General features: G+C 39.2%; 1 protein-coding gene across 24 annotated transcripts in view; it reads right to left on the reverse strand.

The window, feature by feature from the left end:
- The window catches only part of PLEKHA5 (pleckstrin homology domain containing A5), a 267,659-nt gene that overhangs the window by 12,830 nt on the left and 237,412 nt on the right, over positions 1–17,417 (reverse strand). For all 24 annotated transcript variants that reach the window (XM_038399885.2, XM_038399892.2, XM_043516710.1 and 21 more), the window contains 5 exons: positions 16,815–16,935; positions 14,073–14,188; positions 3,732–3,941; positions 2,817–2,972; positions 1,597–1,721 (listed from right to left, as the gene is read on the reverse strand). In XM_038399885.2, the coding sequence (XP_038255813.1) occupies positions 1,597–1,721; positions 2,817–2,972; positions 3,732–3,941; positions 14,073–14,188; positions 16,815–16,935 (728 nt within the window). The remainder of the gene's footprint in view (positions 1–1,596; positions 1,722–2,816; positions 2,973–3,731; positions 3,942–14,072; positions 14,189–16,814; positions 16,936–17,417) is intronic.

A 17,417-nucleotide genomic window follows, 5' to 3' on the forward strand; every position in this document is an offset into this window, starting at 1 on the left:
ATGCATACCCTTGGGGGTATGCAGAGGTCTTCCGGGGGTACATCAGCTCATCTAGATATTTGCCTAGTTTTACAACAGGCTACATAAAAAGCACTAGCCAAGTCAGTACAAATTAAAATTTCATACAATGACTTGTTTTATACTCCTCTATATACTATATACTGAAAAGCAAGTACAACATTGATATTTCAATAATTTATTTTATAAGGTAAAAATGAGAAAGTAAGCAATTTTTCAGTAAGTGTGCTGAGACACTTGTATTTTTATGTCTGATTTTGTAAGCAAGTAGTTTTTAAGTGAAGTGAAACTTGGGGTACGAAAGACAAATCAGACTCTTGAACAGGGCACAGTAATTTGGAAAGATTGAGAACTGCCCTAAGAGGTCAAACTAGTCCGACTGCTCCTGAGCTGATGGCTTCCATACACAGTACAATGGACCCCAATAAAAAACTTGCCCTTGGAGCCTTCAGATGAGGCTTTTAACAGGAATCTTATTGAAAGCTTTGATCAGGCAAGGAAAGCTATTAAGCCCTCATCCTGAGATAACATTATTGATTAGATCTTGCATCCCAAAGCAAACCATAAGTTGTGTCTGTCCATGATGAACATGTGCTTACAAATGTATTTGAAACTTCCCACATATTAGTTCTGAGTAAAAACATCAACACAGAAAAAGGAAAAACCAAAACCAAATCCTAACCCAGACATTATTCTACGGAGGATACCTGACCCCAAGCTATTTCACAATTACTTGTTATTTCTTTTGCCCCAAGTTTGAGCTAAGATCAAGTGTTGACCAAGTTCCCTCCTTGTTACCAGTCCATGGTGGGTGAACTCAGTGAATTTCTGATTTCAGTAGGTAGCTGGAAATGAATCATGACTAAGTATAATGAGTTTGCTATGAATAGCAAGAGAAACTAAGTTGCATTCAGAATATGTTATATTTTTATATTTCCTTCCATAGCTGTGCAGTGTTCTACTTCCCAGAAGAGTGAAGTCTGTGTTGAAGCCCCTACGTAGAATGGACACTGAATTTGTCTGGAAGTAGGAGAAGAGTAGGGAGAAAAATCTTGAGTATTTTAGTTCTCTCAATATCTACAAAGAGAGAATCTAAGAGTTAAACTAATGAGCAGAATAACTTTGATAATATTATTCAGACCTGAAGAATTTATTTCCATGAATCACAAAGTTTAAAGCCCATCTGTAAACAGTTCATGGCCTGATCCTATACCTGCCTGTGACGATGAATGCAGGACTGGGTCAAATATGTGCTATTTCTTTCTATGATTATATTAGGCAATCAAATCTTAATACAAAAACCATCTTGTAATGAACAACCTGCCTGTGCTTAAAACAATGTTTCCATTTTTCATACCACTAACCATTCATATTCTTTATACTTTTATAGAGAAAATAAAGCTTTAACGTATTTGTTTACATGCAGCCCCATACTACCCACAATTCCTATTTGGAGTTGCACAGAACGGTGACTCAAGCATCCAAAGGTAAAAAACTAAAATATTCATTATTAAACTGTAATAATATTTTATTATTAAACTGTTGGACTAGTTCAATATGCAATTATCTTATTTTTACCTGGTATCAACATTATGTGTTTTTCCCAATTTCTTTGTTTTTTCTACTCCTTCTTCAGCATTCCCTTCTTTTGGATCAACTCTAACACACGTGTCTGGTAACAGTAGGTCATCGCTTTTTGTCAACTTTAAAAAGAAAAGTTGAAAAGATTTAAGAAAAATCTGTTGGTATACACTGTGAGCACATGCTGAATGGTGAGCAAAGAACGGATTTTCAGGAAATAAGCTTTGGCAACAGAGCCAAATTTTGGCCTCAGTAATATAGGTATAACTAAAGATTACGTTTATGTAATTTATATCAATACCATTACCTGGAGAGCAATACAGGAAGAAATGTGCAGAATTCAGCCCAATGAATTCTGCGAGTGACCTAGAACTATCAGGGAACTATCTAGAATCTGGATTGCAGTTTCTGTATTGTTTCCATACCTCCACCGCCATCCAAAATTAATACAACACACAACTGCTTGGACACATTCCTCATTGTGAATACTTTAGAAGTTTTGATTAGACACAGTTATTATCTGTGTGCGAAGTAGTACTCTTTCAAAAGGCTCAAGAAGGCTTCGAGTTAAAGGTGTTAAAAAAAGACGATCACTCAGTTTTAATAACTTCATTTTATGTTGTTACTCTGTGGAAACTTGATAAAGAAAATGGGAAAGGTAAAAGGAGAGGAAATGAAAGGCAGCAATAATAAGAAAAGGGGATTAATGAAAGAATATAGGCAAAAAAAGGAAAGAAGAAATTCTGCATAAGTAGATTTAAACATTTTCAATTACAAGGAGGCATGATTGCATTGTAGTGGTTCTGGCAGCCTTTAGCTCCACCTGTAAATCATCATGCTTTTGAATAGCAATTAGGATATTTTAAAACAGGGTAAAACTGGGTGGGATGTAAAATAAATCTGAAAGAAGTACCATTTTGATGATCGTCACAAGTTATAATTATTGCCCAACTCCACGCCGTGTAAATTATGGTCTCTCCTCCTATTTATTTGTTAAACAATTTAATGTGCTAGGTGCTATACATATCAAAAAAGGAAGAAAAAGGTCCCTGGTTGAGGAGAAAACCTCAGGTTACAAAATGTACTGGAAGACCTGAGTTAAATTCATCTAGAAGAGTTTCTGAACTGGGCAGGTGATGTTACTTACAGATGTGCTCAGCATTTGTGGAAGAAGTTACTTTGAGGTAGGATTGAACACACTAAATATAACTTATTACCTCTTTAGTAAAATCTGCATTATGCTCTTCTGATCCAGCATTTAATTGCGTTATTTCTTCTTCAGGAGTTTCATGATTTTGTTCCAAATCATTCTCTCTTATGGCACTCTCTAATTCCTTAATATTACTAGATACCATATCATCCTTTCTTCGATTCTGTAGAACAAATGTGGTGTATGGAGATACTTGCAATAAAAATCCAGTGGTATTACTGCATACTCTTTTCCTCTTGTTATGAACAGACTTCCATTATGACCTCTTAAACACTGCTAAAAGTTACTAAAAATCTTTTTAGACTGCTTGACCTCAATTCAAAAGCTCACCTCCCATTTCCTCATATATGTGGGCAGGTTATTTTAATGCAAAAGGTAAGCGTTAAAATTGCTTTTGAAACCTTAACTTTAAATATCCTGACTTTTGTGTAATTACAACATCCAACTGTAGTAAGTCAGGAACAATTTCTTGCTTATAGCAGATAGCCATAAATTTTATAACTGCATAAAGCAGGGGGAGCTAGTAGCAACTCTTAAATTTAGGCTGCTTAACATTTTCCATTATGGGAAAAAAAAATCTTGCAACCTTTTGAGAAGCGCTAACACCTCCATTGTTTGCAGCAGGTCATTCAAATTTGGTAACCTCAGGCTAGAGGAGTACCTTTTCTTTATCCCAGGAAATTCCATTTAGGTTTAACTGAGTTATAAACCGTTAAATAAAAAAACTATTTCCCTTTCTCCCACTTGCATTCCTAAGGATAATTTTGGCAGCCCGCTATAAATGGACATTCTGAAGTTCAAGGCCGATGCCGCTACCAAAGCAGCAGCAGCATTTGACTTTGCAACTTTTCTCCCTGCAATATAGATATATATTTTTTTGTTCTAACATATTACCGTGTACACCAAGGAACTTTTGGCATACCTGAGCCAGCTTAAATGGATTATCTCTAACAAAGGATGAGCTCTGTGAAGGAGACAGATCTGAAATGCCAATAATATTTAGCCCCTTTTTCTTCTCTCTCAGACAAGCTTGTTGGTGTCTCTTTATTCTTTCCATCTGCTCCTCCACAGTCATTCGAGGCCGAGTGTTTTCTGCCAGACATAACTGCTCCACTGCACTTCTCGGCCTTTCCTTAAAAGAAAGGAACATACTTTTTTAAAAGAGTACTTTTTGAAGCAATGTTGTGAATATATAGTGTGGGTGTTCATTTAAAAAAGCTTGCACTGCACACCTACATTTGGCCTAACTCTGGTATCCCCTATATTAAGACTGGTCAATACATCAAGTACCAGAGGAAGTTTTAGGGACAGGATTTATCTGTGCTAGAAAATTACATCATGGTAGAACATGTTTTAATGTTAAACATAACTGAGCACTCAATGTAGACAAAAACTAGCCTGTTTAATGTGTCAGCTGATTGTGGTTACCGTTGGGTTGGGATTAATAGATGCAGCTGCCTTTGTTCTTCTTTTGCACTTACTTAGGGCTAGAGGGGCTACACTAGAAGCACTAGATTCAGATGCGCCGCGTCTGGTGACAATGCCCTAGGCTGAAGGTATAATTACTCCACCTGTGGACAGCGCTTAGGTCACTGTAAGTTGCGTCGCTCAGGGGTTGGCTTTTTCACACACCCCTGAGAGATCGAAGATCCATCGACTTAAGTGGTCATGTAGACCTGCCCTGAGGTAAATAAGAGCTGGTCAGTTAATAAGGAGTAGTTACCATGACCAGCTGTATAGCATTCAACTTTATTGTTAATCATATTATTGTAGCACCTAAGAGTCTCAGTCATGGACCAGTACAAACTGGCGCTGTACAAATACAGAACAAAAACATGACATTTAATACAACTAGTAAATGTGTTTCTAACAATGTAATTTTCCAGTTTAAATAAGCTGGAAATGAGTGTCCAATTTTTGAATAGTGCCCACTATAGTTTGTTTTCCAGTCAAAATGAAATGGTTGTTTAAATTTATATAAAGTTGTTTCAATATGAGAACATTACCTGAAACAATGAATTAAGAGGACAGCATAAAATGTCAGTGACAGCACAATTTTTAAGAGATTTTGAAAACTGTATAGAGTAATGAGTAGAAATGCATAAGAATTCAAATCAATAGTTCAATAATGGGGGATACAGAGATGGACTTGAAAATATTGTAACTTTCATCCTCAACCCTGTAACTGGATCCAGGGGGTAGACCTAGGAGCCCATGCAGAGTTAGGTGTGGGTTTGGGGGCCGTAAGGTCTTGGACTCTTTAAAAAGTAGTCAATTAAAAAAAACCCTCATTACTAACTAATAGATTACAAAGCAGAGTAATCTAATTGGTGTTTACCATCACTAGTGACCATGCTGATCCCAAATCTTGCCATCTTTATGGTAGATGGCTACCTCGCTTTCTGTTTGCAGATTCTCTCCTAAGTTGAGAATGACCAGAGAGATGTGTACTGGGATGCAAATGAGTTGGTGTTTTCCTTTTCTGTGCCTTTTTCCTCTTTATCAAGGGCTGTAATTTACTTTTTTATCAAGGGCTGTGATTTACAAGAAATGGTACCTTGATCTTACAGTGACAGCTGCCTTAAAATGCATATATTTATAGTTACTTCTGATGGTTTTTGTAAATTATACTCTATTGTATTTGGAAAGAAAACTTAGCTTTGCAGTCATCTTTTAACTCAAAATAATTTTGTGGGTTTCAAATAATTTCTTGAAGAGTTTTTTCCTGCTGATAACATATAGAAAGTCTAAATGTTACCTGAACGCCATCTGTTTGAGCACTTTACAAATAATCATATAAGTTACTCAAAGAACATCTCATATAGAAGCAAGATTATCAGTACATATAAAATAAGATGTTCAGTTGTAAGTGAAGTTACTAGCAATATGAGACCAGTAACTAGGTTATTTAGTGTCTAAGTCTACTAGCCTTCTCTAGAGAGCTATATTACAATCCTTATTAGTTCCAAATCCACATCACAAAATTGCCCCACAGCTTAACATACATATAAGGCAAGAGTGGCCCAGGACTTATATTTGCATGCTGCAGCAAGTCAGGACTGTAATGCAGAGTCTTACACAGCACACCCTAGATTAGGTGTGAATCCAAGTATTGCTGTTTTTCACTTTCCTCAGCACTGAATTTCCAGGAAAAATTTGCTAGAAAATCCACAAGGTTATGAGGTCATCTATTACAAAACCTGAAAACACTGATCCTGCTTCTTGAGGGAGAGAATCCCTGCAAAATTATATGCTGTTACCAAATTCTATTTCTATTAGGAATTATCATCTTTTACACATCACACCCCTCATGCTGGACTACTGTGTCTTTTTGATCCAGTCAAAGTGAGGGTTACTTACCTTGTGCAGTAACAGGTTCTTTAAGATGGTTGTCCCTGTGAGCGTTCCACTTTAGGTGTTTATGCGCCCTGCGCTTATAATCGGAGATTTGTGGTAGCAGTGCCTAGTTGGGTCGGGCACACAACGTCGCTGTCTCGCACTGCTCCAGGGGTTAAATAGTGCTGTGTGACCAACCATCCCTCGGTTCCTTCTCTACCGCAGAGAATCTACATGAAAATCTGAAGTAGAGGGGAGAAGGGAGGGAGGGAGGGCAGTGAAGCACCCACAGGGACAACCATCTCAAAGAACCTCAGTTACGGCACAACCTTCTCTTCTTCTTTGAGGAATAGCCCTGTGGGTGCTCCATTTTTGTGATGGTCAAGTACTGCCCCTCAGTGGAAGGGCTTTGGAGTTGCGTTATTGATGGTGGATAAAACCGTGAGTCCGAACTGAGTGTTCGATTATGACTGTTGCTTTATAGCATAGTGCTTCGTGAATGTGTGGGCTGATGCCCAAGCTGCTGCTCTGCAAATGTCGCTAACGGGAACATTGTATGAGAAAAGAGCCCGAAAGTGCTCTCGTAGGGTGTGAGCGGATTCCCTTTGGGGCTTGTAAATGAAGCTTTTGATAACAAAGGTGGATGCATCCTGATATTTACTTGGATAGTCTCTGCTTGGAGAAGGTTTCCCCTATTGAACATTCTGTTATAGAGACGACTAGTCTTGGTGATTTTCTAAATGTTTTTGTTCTTTCAATGTAGAAAGCTAATGCTCTTTGAACGTCCAGTGTGTGGAGTGATTCTTCTTTCTTCTGCATGTGCTTTTGGAAAAAAACACAGGTAAGTAAATGGGTTGGTTCAAGTGAAAGGGGGATGCCACCTTGGGAGGAATTTGGGGTGTGGCCTTAAGGTAACACTGTCTTTAAAGAAAGTTGTGTATGCTCATTAGGGCACTTAGTTCCACACCCATCTGGCAGAGGTGATGGTGATGAGGAAAGCCACCTTCATAGATAGGTGGAGTAGCGAGCAGGTGGCAAGCAGCTCAAATGGTTTTCCCATAAGTCCGCGTAAGACGAGGTTGAGGTCCCACGTAGGAGGTGCGTTCCTTATTTTGGAGTAGGTGTTCTCAATGCCCTTGAGGAAATGTTTAGTTGTTGGGTGGGCGAATATGGTGATCCCATCCACCTTATCATGGAAAGCTGAGATAGCTGCCAAGTGTACCCTGACAGAGCTTATGAAGAGCCCAGTGTTTTTAGTTCTAATATGTAATCCAGTACCCTTGGTAAGAGGGAGGATGTTGGTAAGATCTGTTTGTCCTGGCACTAAATGTTGAACCATTTCCACTTATGGATATACAGGTCTTTCTTGTATTTGTTCTACAGCAATATATCTTTTACTTCCTCCAAACAGGCCGTTTCAATTCCTCTCAGCCCTGGAGCAGCCAGGCCTTGAGATGGAGTATTGAGAGGTTGGGATGGTGGACGTGTCTTGCATCTTGTTTAAGAGGTGAGGTATTGGGGAAGATTTAGAGGAGAGTGCACCGCCATCTTTAGCAGGTACAGGAACCATATCAGTCTGGGCCATGTAGGCGCTATTAGGATGACTTCAGATTTGTCCCTCTTGATCTTGTGTATGACCCGGATTAAAAGTGTGTGGTTGGGGGAATGCATACATTAATGGTGCATCCTATTTTAAGAGGAGAGTGTTGCCTAGAGAACGGGGTCCCCAGTCTGGCTCTGGAGCAATATTGTGGGCACTTGGTGTTCTGTGCTGTTGCAAAGAGGTCTATGATAGGAAATCCCCATAGTTTGAATATTGTATGTAGAACTCCAGGGTCCATTTCCCACTCATGATTTCGTGAGAACTCTCTGCTTAGTGTATCTGCTGTTGTGTTTTGACATCCTAGAAGGTAGGATTCTGATATGTCAATGTTGTAACTGATGCATCAGTTCCAGAGCAGTATTGCCTCTGTGCCTAGGAAGTGTGATTGTGCACCCACTTGAAGATGTATGTAAAACATGCACGCTACATTGTCCGTGAGCATCCTGATGGCTTTGCCTTTTTGTTAGTGGTGGTAGAAAGTGGTTGCTCTGTTGCGAACTGCCCTTAGTTCCAACAAATTTATGTGCATTTTGGACTCTGATCGGAACCACTGACCTTGTACTGTGTTGCTGAGTCCTTTGTAGAAATGGGACTCCTGTACAGACTTTCTTTGATTGTGTCCACTATCTTAATGAGTCATTTACCTTGTTTGGCAATGTGAGACGTCTGTGTAGGCTGTGCCTATGAGGTACGTTCACTGTTTGAAGCTAGGCCTGCATGGACCTCATGTGAAGTCTGTTGTGTTTGACGACAAATGACGTTGCAGACATGTCCCAGTAATTGTAAGCATGTTCTGGCAGATGTTTGTGGACTGTCCGTCACTGTTGAAATTAAGTTGATGAGTGTGATGAAGCGTTGCTGAGGTAGTGTTGCTGTCGCTGTTAAACAATCAAGACAAGCTCCGATGAATTCCAGTTTCTGGACAAGACTCAATGTTGACTTTTAAAGCGCGTTTATTTGTAACCCCAAATTTGTGAAAAGGGTTATCGAACTGTGTGGCACTTATTGCTTTGTGTTGTGTTGGTGTCCTTATGATGCAGTCATGCAAATATAGAAATATCATGACTGTCTGCGGAGGTGTGCTGCCACCACTGCTAAAACTTTGGAGAAAATCCTCGGGGCAGTTCACAAGCCGAAAGATAATACTTTGTGTTGGAAGTGTTGTTTTCCCAGGGTGAACCTTAGGAATCTTCTGTGTGATGGATGGATGGTAAAGTGAAAATATGCATCTTCCAGGTTGAGGGCTCAGAATACTGGAATTATAGTTATTAGTGTCACCATTTTGAAACATTGTGTTTTTACAAACTCGTTGAGTTTTCTTAGATCCAGAATGGGTCTCCACCCACCCATCTTTTTCTGCGTTAGAAAATAGTGCAAGTAAAAACCTTTCCCCCTGTGCTGCATTGGTAACAGTCCCACTGCATCTAGGGATATGAGGTGGTTTATTTCCTGTTGTGGTAGGTATTCATAAGAGTGGTCACTGAAGAGGGGTGCGTAGGTGGGATGGAGATAAAGGGGATGGAATAACTCTGTTGGATAATTTCTAAAAACCCATTTATCTGTAATGATGGTGTTCCAGACTTGGTACTTGGTGACAGGCGATTTCCGAACATTCAGGAGATAGTCTCTGTATCCAGTGTTAGAGCATGTGGTTGTCTCATGCCCTCGACCACACCTTCAAAATTGCTGTCTCAAGGTGGATTGCTGGGATTGTCGAAGGTTGGTGTTGGTTTTGTGGATGTCTGGTTTGTCTTTGTTTGCAGCGTTGGTCGTATTGCCTGCGCAATTGCAAGTACAGCGGTGAGCAGAATCTCTGGGTAGAATACCAGTCATTTCTTTTTATTTACAGGTGTGTAAATGCCCAGGGATTTTAATGTTGTCCTTCAGGGTATGGAGGGACTTGTCTGTTTTGGCAGCGAATAATTTTGGGCCTTAAAAGGGCAGGTCCTCGGCTGTTAGAATCATAGAATATCAGGGTTGGAAGGGACCTCAGGAGGTCATCTAGTCCATTCTCCTGCTCAAAGCAGGACCAATCCCCAACTAAATCACACCAGCCAGGGCTTTGTCAAGCCTGACCTTAAAAACCTTGAAGGAAGGAGATTCCACCACCTCCCTAGGTAACCCATTCCAGTGCTTCACCACCCTCCTAGTGAAAAACTTTTTCCTAATATCCAACCTAAACCTCCCCCACTGACTAGATCTCCCTGGGGAACCCAGAGAGATGAAGCCATGATGCACAGTGCATGACCACAAATATTGTGATGGAGAATGCAGCCATGTCTGTGGAGTCAAGAGAGGCCTGCAGCGCTGTTCTGGCAATGAGATGGCCTTCAGCGATATTAGCTTTAAACTGTTAATTTTTCTCTTCAATAAATTCTGACATTTTCAAAAAAATTCTATGTATATTTGGACATTAGGGCCTCATAATTAGCTATGCAAAACTGCAGTGTTGCAAATTAATACACCTTGCGGCTGAAGAGGTCTAACTTCTTCCAGTCTCTGTCATACGGGTTTGTTCTAGTATGGTATTGTTTTCCCCTCTCATTTCCTGCTTCCACCACTAGTGAGTTTGATGTGGGGTGTGTAAATAAAAATTCAACTCCTTTAGATGGCACATAGTATTTCTTGACTGATCTTATGCATGATGGGGATGCTGTTGCTGGTGTCTGCCAGATGGTTTTAGCAGGCTCAATAATAACATCGTTGAACAGAAATGCCATCTTTGCAGAGGTAGATATTTGAAGTATATCTAGTAGTTTATGCTGTGATTCAGGTACCTCTTCTAGTGATATGTCAAAGAACTCTGCCACCCTTTTGAAGAATTCCTAGAATTGCTTGAAGTCATCCCCTGTGGTGGGAGGTGGGGGCATTATACTTCCATCTGGTGACAAAGATGACAGGTTCACTGTTGGTAATGCTTCCTGGTCTGAAGTTTCCTCAATCACCTCCTCTTGTGTTTCTGAGGCTGCTGGGATAGGTGATGATGGTGATTGTGGTGCTCTTGATCGGCTAGGGGGCCTGTGATGTTGAGTCCTGTATAATGCCCATGGATCCCAGTAGGGCCAGTTTGGTGGGAATGGCATGGGGGGTGGTGCCCATAGGTGCCGATACCAGGTATCACCACTCTGAGAATGAGTAGTACTCTGGTTGGTGGGATGGTCCAGATTTGGGTGAGGAGTGATGAGTTGTATACATCACCTCATCATCATTGTCAAAAGAGAGGGGGAGCTGAGTGGTCAGGCAGCTTGGTACTGATCGAGATGGAGTGCCATCGGTATCGAGGAGCCGTGTTGAGGAGACCAGAAGGTCTGTACGTCTCAGGAACTGGTGCGGTACCATGAGTGTCGGTATCAATGTTGGCACTGCTGGCGGTACCAGAGTGTTAGTAGCTGCTGGTGCCAAGGATCTTGTGCTCTGCTGTGTAAGTACCGCAGGTGGCACCATTGCGTCACTTGGTGACGAACACCTTTTTGGCTCTGTGGTTACCGAGATGGAGGATTTCACTTTGCCCTTTGAGCCTCACTTCGAGCTTGCCAGCTTAGGGTCTTTGGCTCTCTGAAAACCTGTGGTACCAGAAGGTCCTGGCTTCTCTGGGTCCGATGTGCTCGGTAGCGAGATAGACTTGGAGGTAGAGGATTGCTTTTTCTTAGCCAATTCCTGTTGTGATGAAGTCTGCCCGCTTTTTAGTAACCTTCTTGGGTAAAGTCTCTTTCATAGGGGCTGCTAATGACGATTGTTGGTCCAGAGGAGTCCTTGACTTGGGGTCTGAACTGGTTTCAGAGATTTCTCCATCATAAGGAGCTTAAGTTGAAGAACCGTAACTTTTCTTGCTCTGGCTGTGAGATTACACTAATGTGGACACTTCTGAGGAATGTGCATCTTGCCGAGACAGCAGACACACTGTGCATGTCTGACAGAGATAGGGATTGACAGTCTGCAAGTCAGGCAGCATTTGAATCCCGGCGATCCGCGCATGCTGGAGAGGTTCTGTCCCAAATAAGAAGGGAGCCGTAACTCTACGAGAGCCTAAACTTAGTCTTCCAACTGAGGGGAATAAAGGAGACTTTTTTTGGTAATAAATAAAATAAGCATAAATGGTAACAATGATAAACTAACTACTAAATATACTATAAAATATCTTATCTAAAGGTAAGTGAGGGTGCTGCTAAGCGCTCTGACTCAAGCCAAAAGGCAGTAGAGAAGGAACTGAGGGACAGTTGGCCGTGTAGCACTATGTAAGTGCCTTAAGCAGCGCGAGACAACAATGGTGCATGTGCAACCAAACTAGGCACTGCTACCACAAATCTCCGATTACAAGCACAGGGCACATGGACACCTAAAGTGGAGCACCCATGGGGACATTCCTCAAACTACCACCATAAATTTGGCATCCACATGTTGCTTCTTCACACCTAATTTATTCCTAAAATATACCAGCACTGTAGTTGTTAATCTGCTGTCAAATGAGCTAAAAAGTATCAGTAATTTTTGTCTATACTAGAAAAATTATTACCCATTGCTGACAACAGGTGTCAGCAACACATTAGTCCTTTTCTTCACAGCATCACATTGGGAACTTATGTTGAGCAATGGACAAGCAACTCAGTATGAGCTTCTAATGCAACAATATGGCAAAAAAGGACTAATGTGATCCTTGGATATTTACACTTAGAGGGGTGGGGAGCAAGGAGGAGTAGGGTGGTGTTTTTACCTCTATACATAGCATTGATGAGACTACTAGAATACTGCATACAGTTCTAATGTCCACATTTTAAATTTTTTTTTTGAAAGACTGGAGGCGGTAAAGGGAAGATCCACAAAAAATGATTCAAAGGCTGGGGGGGAGGGGGAATGCCTTACAGTGAGAGATTTAGATCTCAATCGGTTTACCTTATCAAAAGGAAGATGGACAGGTGACTTGATTACCATGTATATGTACTCACCGGGAGAAACTGAGCACTAAAGGGCTCTTTAAATCTAGTGGAGAAAGACATAGCAAAAGCCACCACTGGTAGCTGAACCCAGACAAATTCAAATTAGTAATTAGGCAAAAGTTTTCAACAGCGAGGGTGATTAAACATTGGAACAAACTACCAAGGGAACTGGCATACTCTCCATCTCTTGAAGTCTTCAGATCAAGACAAGATATTTTTCTGGAAGATAAGCTTTAGCCAAACACAAGTTATTGGGCTCAATACACGGTTTGCTCAAATTTAATGGCCTGGTCAGATGAGATAATCAAATTATCCCATCTGGCCTTAAACTCTATGAATGGGTATAGCTGGACACAATTTAACTTCAAGCATAGACCAAGACAAATGATTTTCAGCACCATTTCTGCAACTGCCATTTTAAAGGTTTAAGCTGTTTTCTGAATGGTTCTGGACATGGTTCATCTTGTTCTATGATTACAGTTAAACTGCATTAAGTAGTAATAAAAAATTTTCATACTACAGACAAAGATTGAAGACTAGAGTAATGTTGTAGTCACAGACTCTGATTTCCCAAACAAATATGCTTATGTCACAAAAGCTCACAAAAAGTCTGGACAGTGTCTTTTCAAAAGTGGTAGTAATCTCTTCTCTGAACTCACTCTTCTGTTATTCTCTTGCTTCTGCCTTCATTCTCATCCCTACATTCCTCTATCAGTTTTCCCTTCTATCGTCTCTATTACCTCTCTCCCTGCTCCCTTTTTCTGTCAGTCATTTTGTCTTCTTCCTTCATCCCACACTGGCATCTCATCTGAAAATCACAAGAGGTTCAGTACTATGCACTGTACCCTCAATTGTTCTGATAGTTTCAGATGTCTCAAAAATCATTTTTGGGTTGGGAAAAAAATGATTTACCAACACAGGTTGATAATATGCTGTCCCTTTGCCCCACAACAAGAAAGGCACTTTGAAAAACAAAGCCCAAAAGGCAGGACTTTATGTACTTTTAATTCAGTATTGGGGATGACCCATTGGCACTAGATTCAATAACTAGTTTAGCAATAATATTGGTGACCACTAGAAAAATCAAAGAGCCTGATTTCAAGCCCTCAGTTATTCAGTAGCTTTTATCACCAATATTTAGCACTTTACTAATTCAAATGTAATGAAGTCTATGGGGTCTCTGGCATAAGTGAATTTTAAAATGCTATCATTGCTTACTTATGAACTGAATGCACTAAGGTAATACATTGTATTGTACTTTTTAAGCCAGTGGGATGTTTTAAAGTAAATGAAAGATAAAGCTTTTAAAGTAACTAAAGATCCAGAAATTAAACATGGAAAACAAATACACTGTTGTAAATCTCAACGCTTGCAAATTATTTTTAAATACCATTCTTAGATCTATCTTCTTGTTTTTCCTTAAAGTGACATAAGAGGCTATCGTTGAAGATTCTGGAGTTGGTGATTTGGTTCTGGGAGGCACAACTCCAACAGGAAAATGTGAACCTATAAAGTAATAAAACAGCATCTTAAGTGTTATGCAAAATGGCACATACAATGTTGTATTGTTTTCCAGCGAAAACACGTTAGGATGTGAAATCATTAATTGATAAGCTACCAGTCTTATATTTACTGTAAAAGTCATGATGCCTAACTAGCATATCTGCAGGTTTTTTTCTATGTAAATAATCCCAGTCAAACTGAAATCTAGTCAGTGTTTAACCAGTACGTTGAATGTGACCAGCAAAGGATTTAAAAAAAAAAATTTGACTTGTTCCTGTTTTGCTTCTTCATGATACATAAAAAAACCCAAAAGATTTGTTTGGGCTTTCACAATTTTTTGTTCCTTTGCACGTTTTTTTTTCCCTTTGAAAATATCTGGAATGTCAGCTGTGATCTTCTTGGGTCTGGCTAGAAGAACTCTTGTATATCTCAGCAGATTGCTACTGTTATAATTGGAGAGGTGGGAGGATGCATCTTTAACTAAAGCTTCCTTTATGCAAAACATTAATTAGTCATGGAAGTTTTTCCTTTTTTTAAAAGAGAATAGACTAGATAGGATCTGAACTCGTACTGCACAAGGAATGCTCAGCAACTGCCCAACACATACACATTTCAAGAAACCTTCAGGCCTTCTTTAGTCATCAAAACAGTAAAAGAAAGGGCACAAGCCTATTTTTCTTCTCATTTGCAGGTCACTGGTCTCCAATTTCTAGAATTTTACAATTACAAATTCCTATTTTTAAAATGTTTTTTCTTTCTTGGAGGGTGAAGGACAAATGAAAGGAAAATAATTGACAGAGGGAAACATTAAAAATAACTAGTGCTGTGAAGTGCACAAAACAAACCAATCATAAAAAAGAAATAAAATGTCCCCTTCCAATCTCTTATTATTTTATTGCAGTAGCACCCGCTACATGTGGGTATAGTCATCTTAGGGCTTGTCTACATGGTGAGGCAATACAGACTACTGTGATGTGATTTCTAAAACACACACAATAAGGTGTTGCATATTAGTTTGTCAGACCTTGCTGGTGTGCACTAAAGGTTCCTAGTGTGCTTTAACATACTGCTGGGTTAAAGCACACTTGAAACCTTTAGTGCCCACAAGCAGAGTCTATATGGACCAATTAATGCATAACACCGTAGTGCACTATAGAAATCACACTGAGTGCGCATTACACCATCATGTAGACAAGCCCTTATATGTGGTTTGTTACAACAGTAAGTAAAATAAAATTTTAGATATGTGATTTTTAAATTGAGCTTTGCTGAAATTGTTTGGGATATGAAGGTATAAACAATACAAATACAAGTATAAGCAATATGCTGTTACTGCATGTAGACAATTGGGAAAAACTGCTTATATTCTCCCTCATGCTATTACGATTTTTTTGAGTAAAGAGAACCAGACAACTAAGTGCATTAGAAGACTAAGTGCTCACTGGGTGGAATAAACAGTAACAGCTACAATAAAATTACCTCAATTTACTGATAAGAGAAAGATTCTCCCACTCATTTGCCATACTGAGTCTGTAGCTATTTTTTTTTAAATGCCATCTATATCAGCTAGGCAGCTTATTATTTGCTTTTCTTTAGTGAGGCCTGTTTTTTTCCACAGACAGACAAAATTATTTCTCCATTTATGAGAGATAAGGTGAGTGAGGTAATCCACAGGGATTAAATGCTTTTTCAACTCTCTAAAACTATATAACATAAAACAACACAGTTAAGTTTAGGCCACATTCAGCCAAGTCCCATAACAGCATCTCATGTGCATGCTGAGTCATCACATCTTTCAATTTGGCTAATGGGGGTGCAGCACATATTGGTAAATTGAGGGGATTTTGACAACTGCCTTTTCCAAACAACTTTTAAAAAGCTATTTTATATTTTTTAACAAGTGGTATTAGATTCCTTAAGTGAGTGTTAATGGTGAAGGACTCTACCAAGTAATTAATAGCTTTTATGGGGACTATATGAAGAGAAACAGGCATTCAGCAACAGCACAGACCTTTATTGTGAGTATATTCCAAGGGCAACAACATTAATTCTATTGTATCACAAGCCAAAAAGCAATTCAACAGTTACAAGATTTAAAAAAAATAAAAACAACCCACATTATTTCCTTGTCTTGAGAGAGTGAAAATTCTGTGATGTTGTCTTTTTGGACATTTTGATAACATACTGTTGTGAGTTGGATTAAAAAATTGCATAAGGGCAAGGACAGAAAATGGGTAATTGTTCAAGGGAGTGATGTGCGTGGGATGTGAATGATGTGATTTGACACAGCGTCAATAAGGATTTCAGGGTTGTTGTTGAGTGTAATGTTTGATTTCTCTGTGGTTTGATTGACTGAAATCCTTCTCTTGTTGTATAACTAAAGCATTTGACTGCGGGAGCTGTTTCATTTGCATCCAGAAATGGACATACTATTTGTAAAATAAATATTATACACATATACATACACACACACAGAGAATATTGTAACTGCCTTGTAGAAACTTATTTTATTTGTGTGTATACACACACACACAAATAAAATAACAGTTTCTACAAGGCACTTACAATATTCTGTACTCCTTGTGAAAGACTGAAAAATAGGCTGGAAGTCAACATGCTTGGCACTAACCTTTAGTTGTAGAAGTTTCTGACTCTGAAGCTGGTTCTGTCTTTTCTTCACCATTAGACTCATCAACTTCTGCCACTGTTGTTAACTCTGGCTCACTCTTATAAAGTCTATAATCTGGACCCTAGAAGATGGCAATAGTAAAAGATAACGAACACTGATTTATCATTTAAATGTTAGTATCTTAAGAATCAAACGTAATCTTGCAGCTGATTTTGCTCTCATTTAAATTTATTGTTTTTGTAAGTCAATGCTCCATTGCTCAGGAGCTTGTGTAGTGATATTCATTTTGCAATTAACATGAAACAAACTGCCACAGACTTTCAAAAGTTATATAAACTGAATAACTGATGTTAAGGAGAAAATTTACCATTATTATGTAACACTAACCCCAAAAAATAAACATTAACTATAAAAGGCTTCAACAGATACATGATTGCCAGGACTGGGGTTTGTGTCGTGTAACAAGAATTCAGAAAAACCTGATTTTGAAAAAGTGATCAAAATATGTAGAATCACAGTGACAGTCTTGTTTTGATGTTTGATTCTTAGAACACGTTTATAAGCATGGTATATCTGATTAAAAAATGTCAAATGCAAATGATG

The sequence above is a fragment of the Dermochelys coriacea genome, chromosome 1 (genome assembly GCF_009764565.3).
Source record: "Dermochelys coriacea isolate rDerCor1 chromosome 1, rDerCor1.pri.v4, whole genome shotgun sequence".
Taxonomy (NCBI): Eukaryota; Metazoa; Chordata; order Testudines; family Dermochelyidae; genus Dermochelys; species Dermochelys coriacea.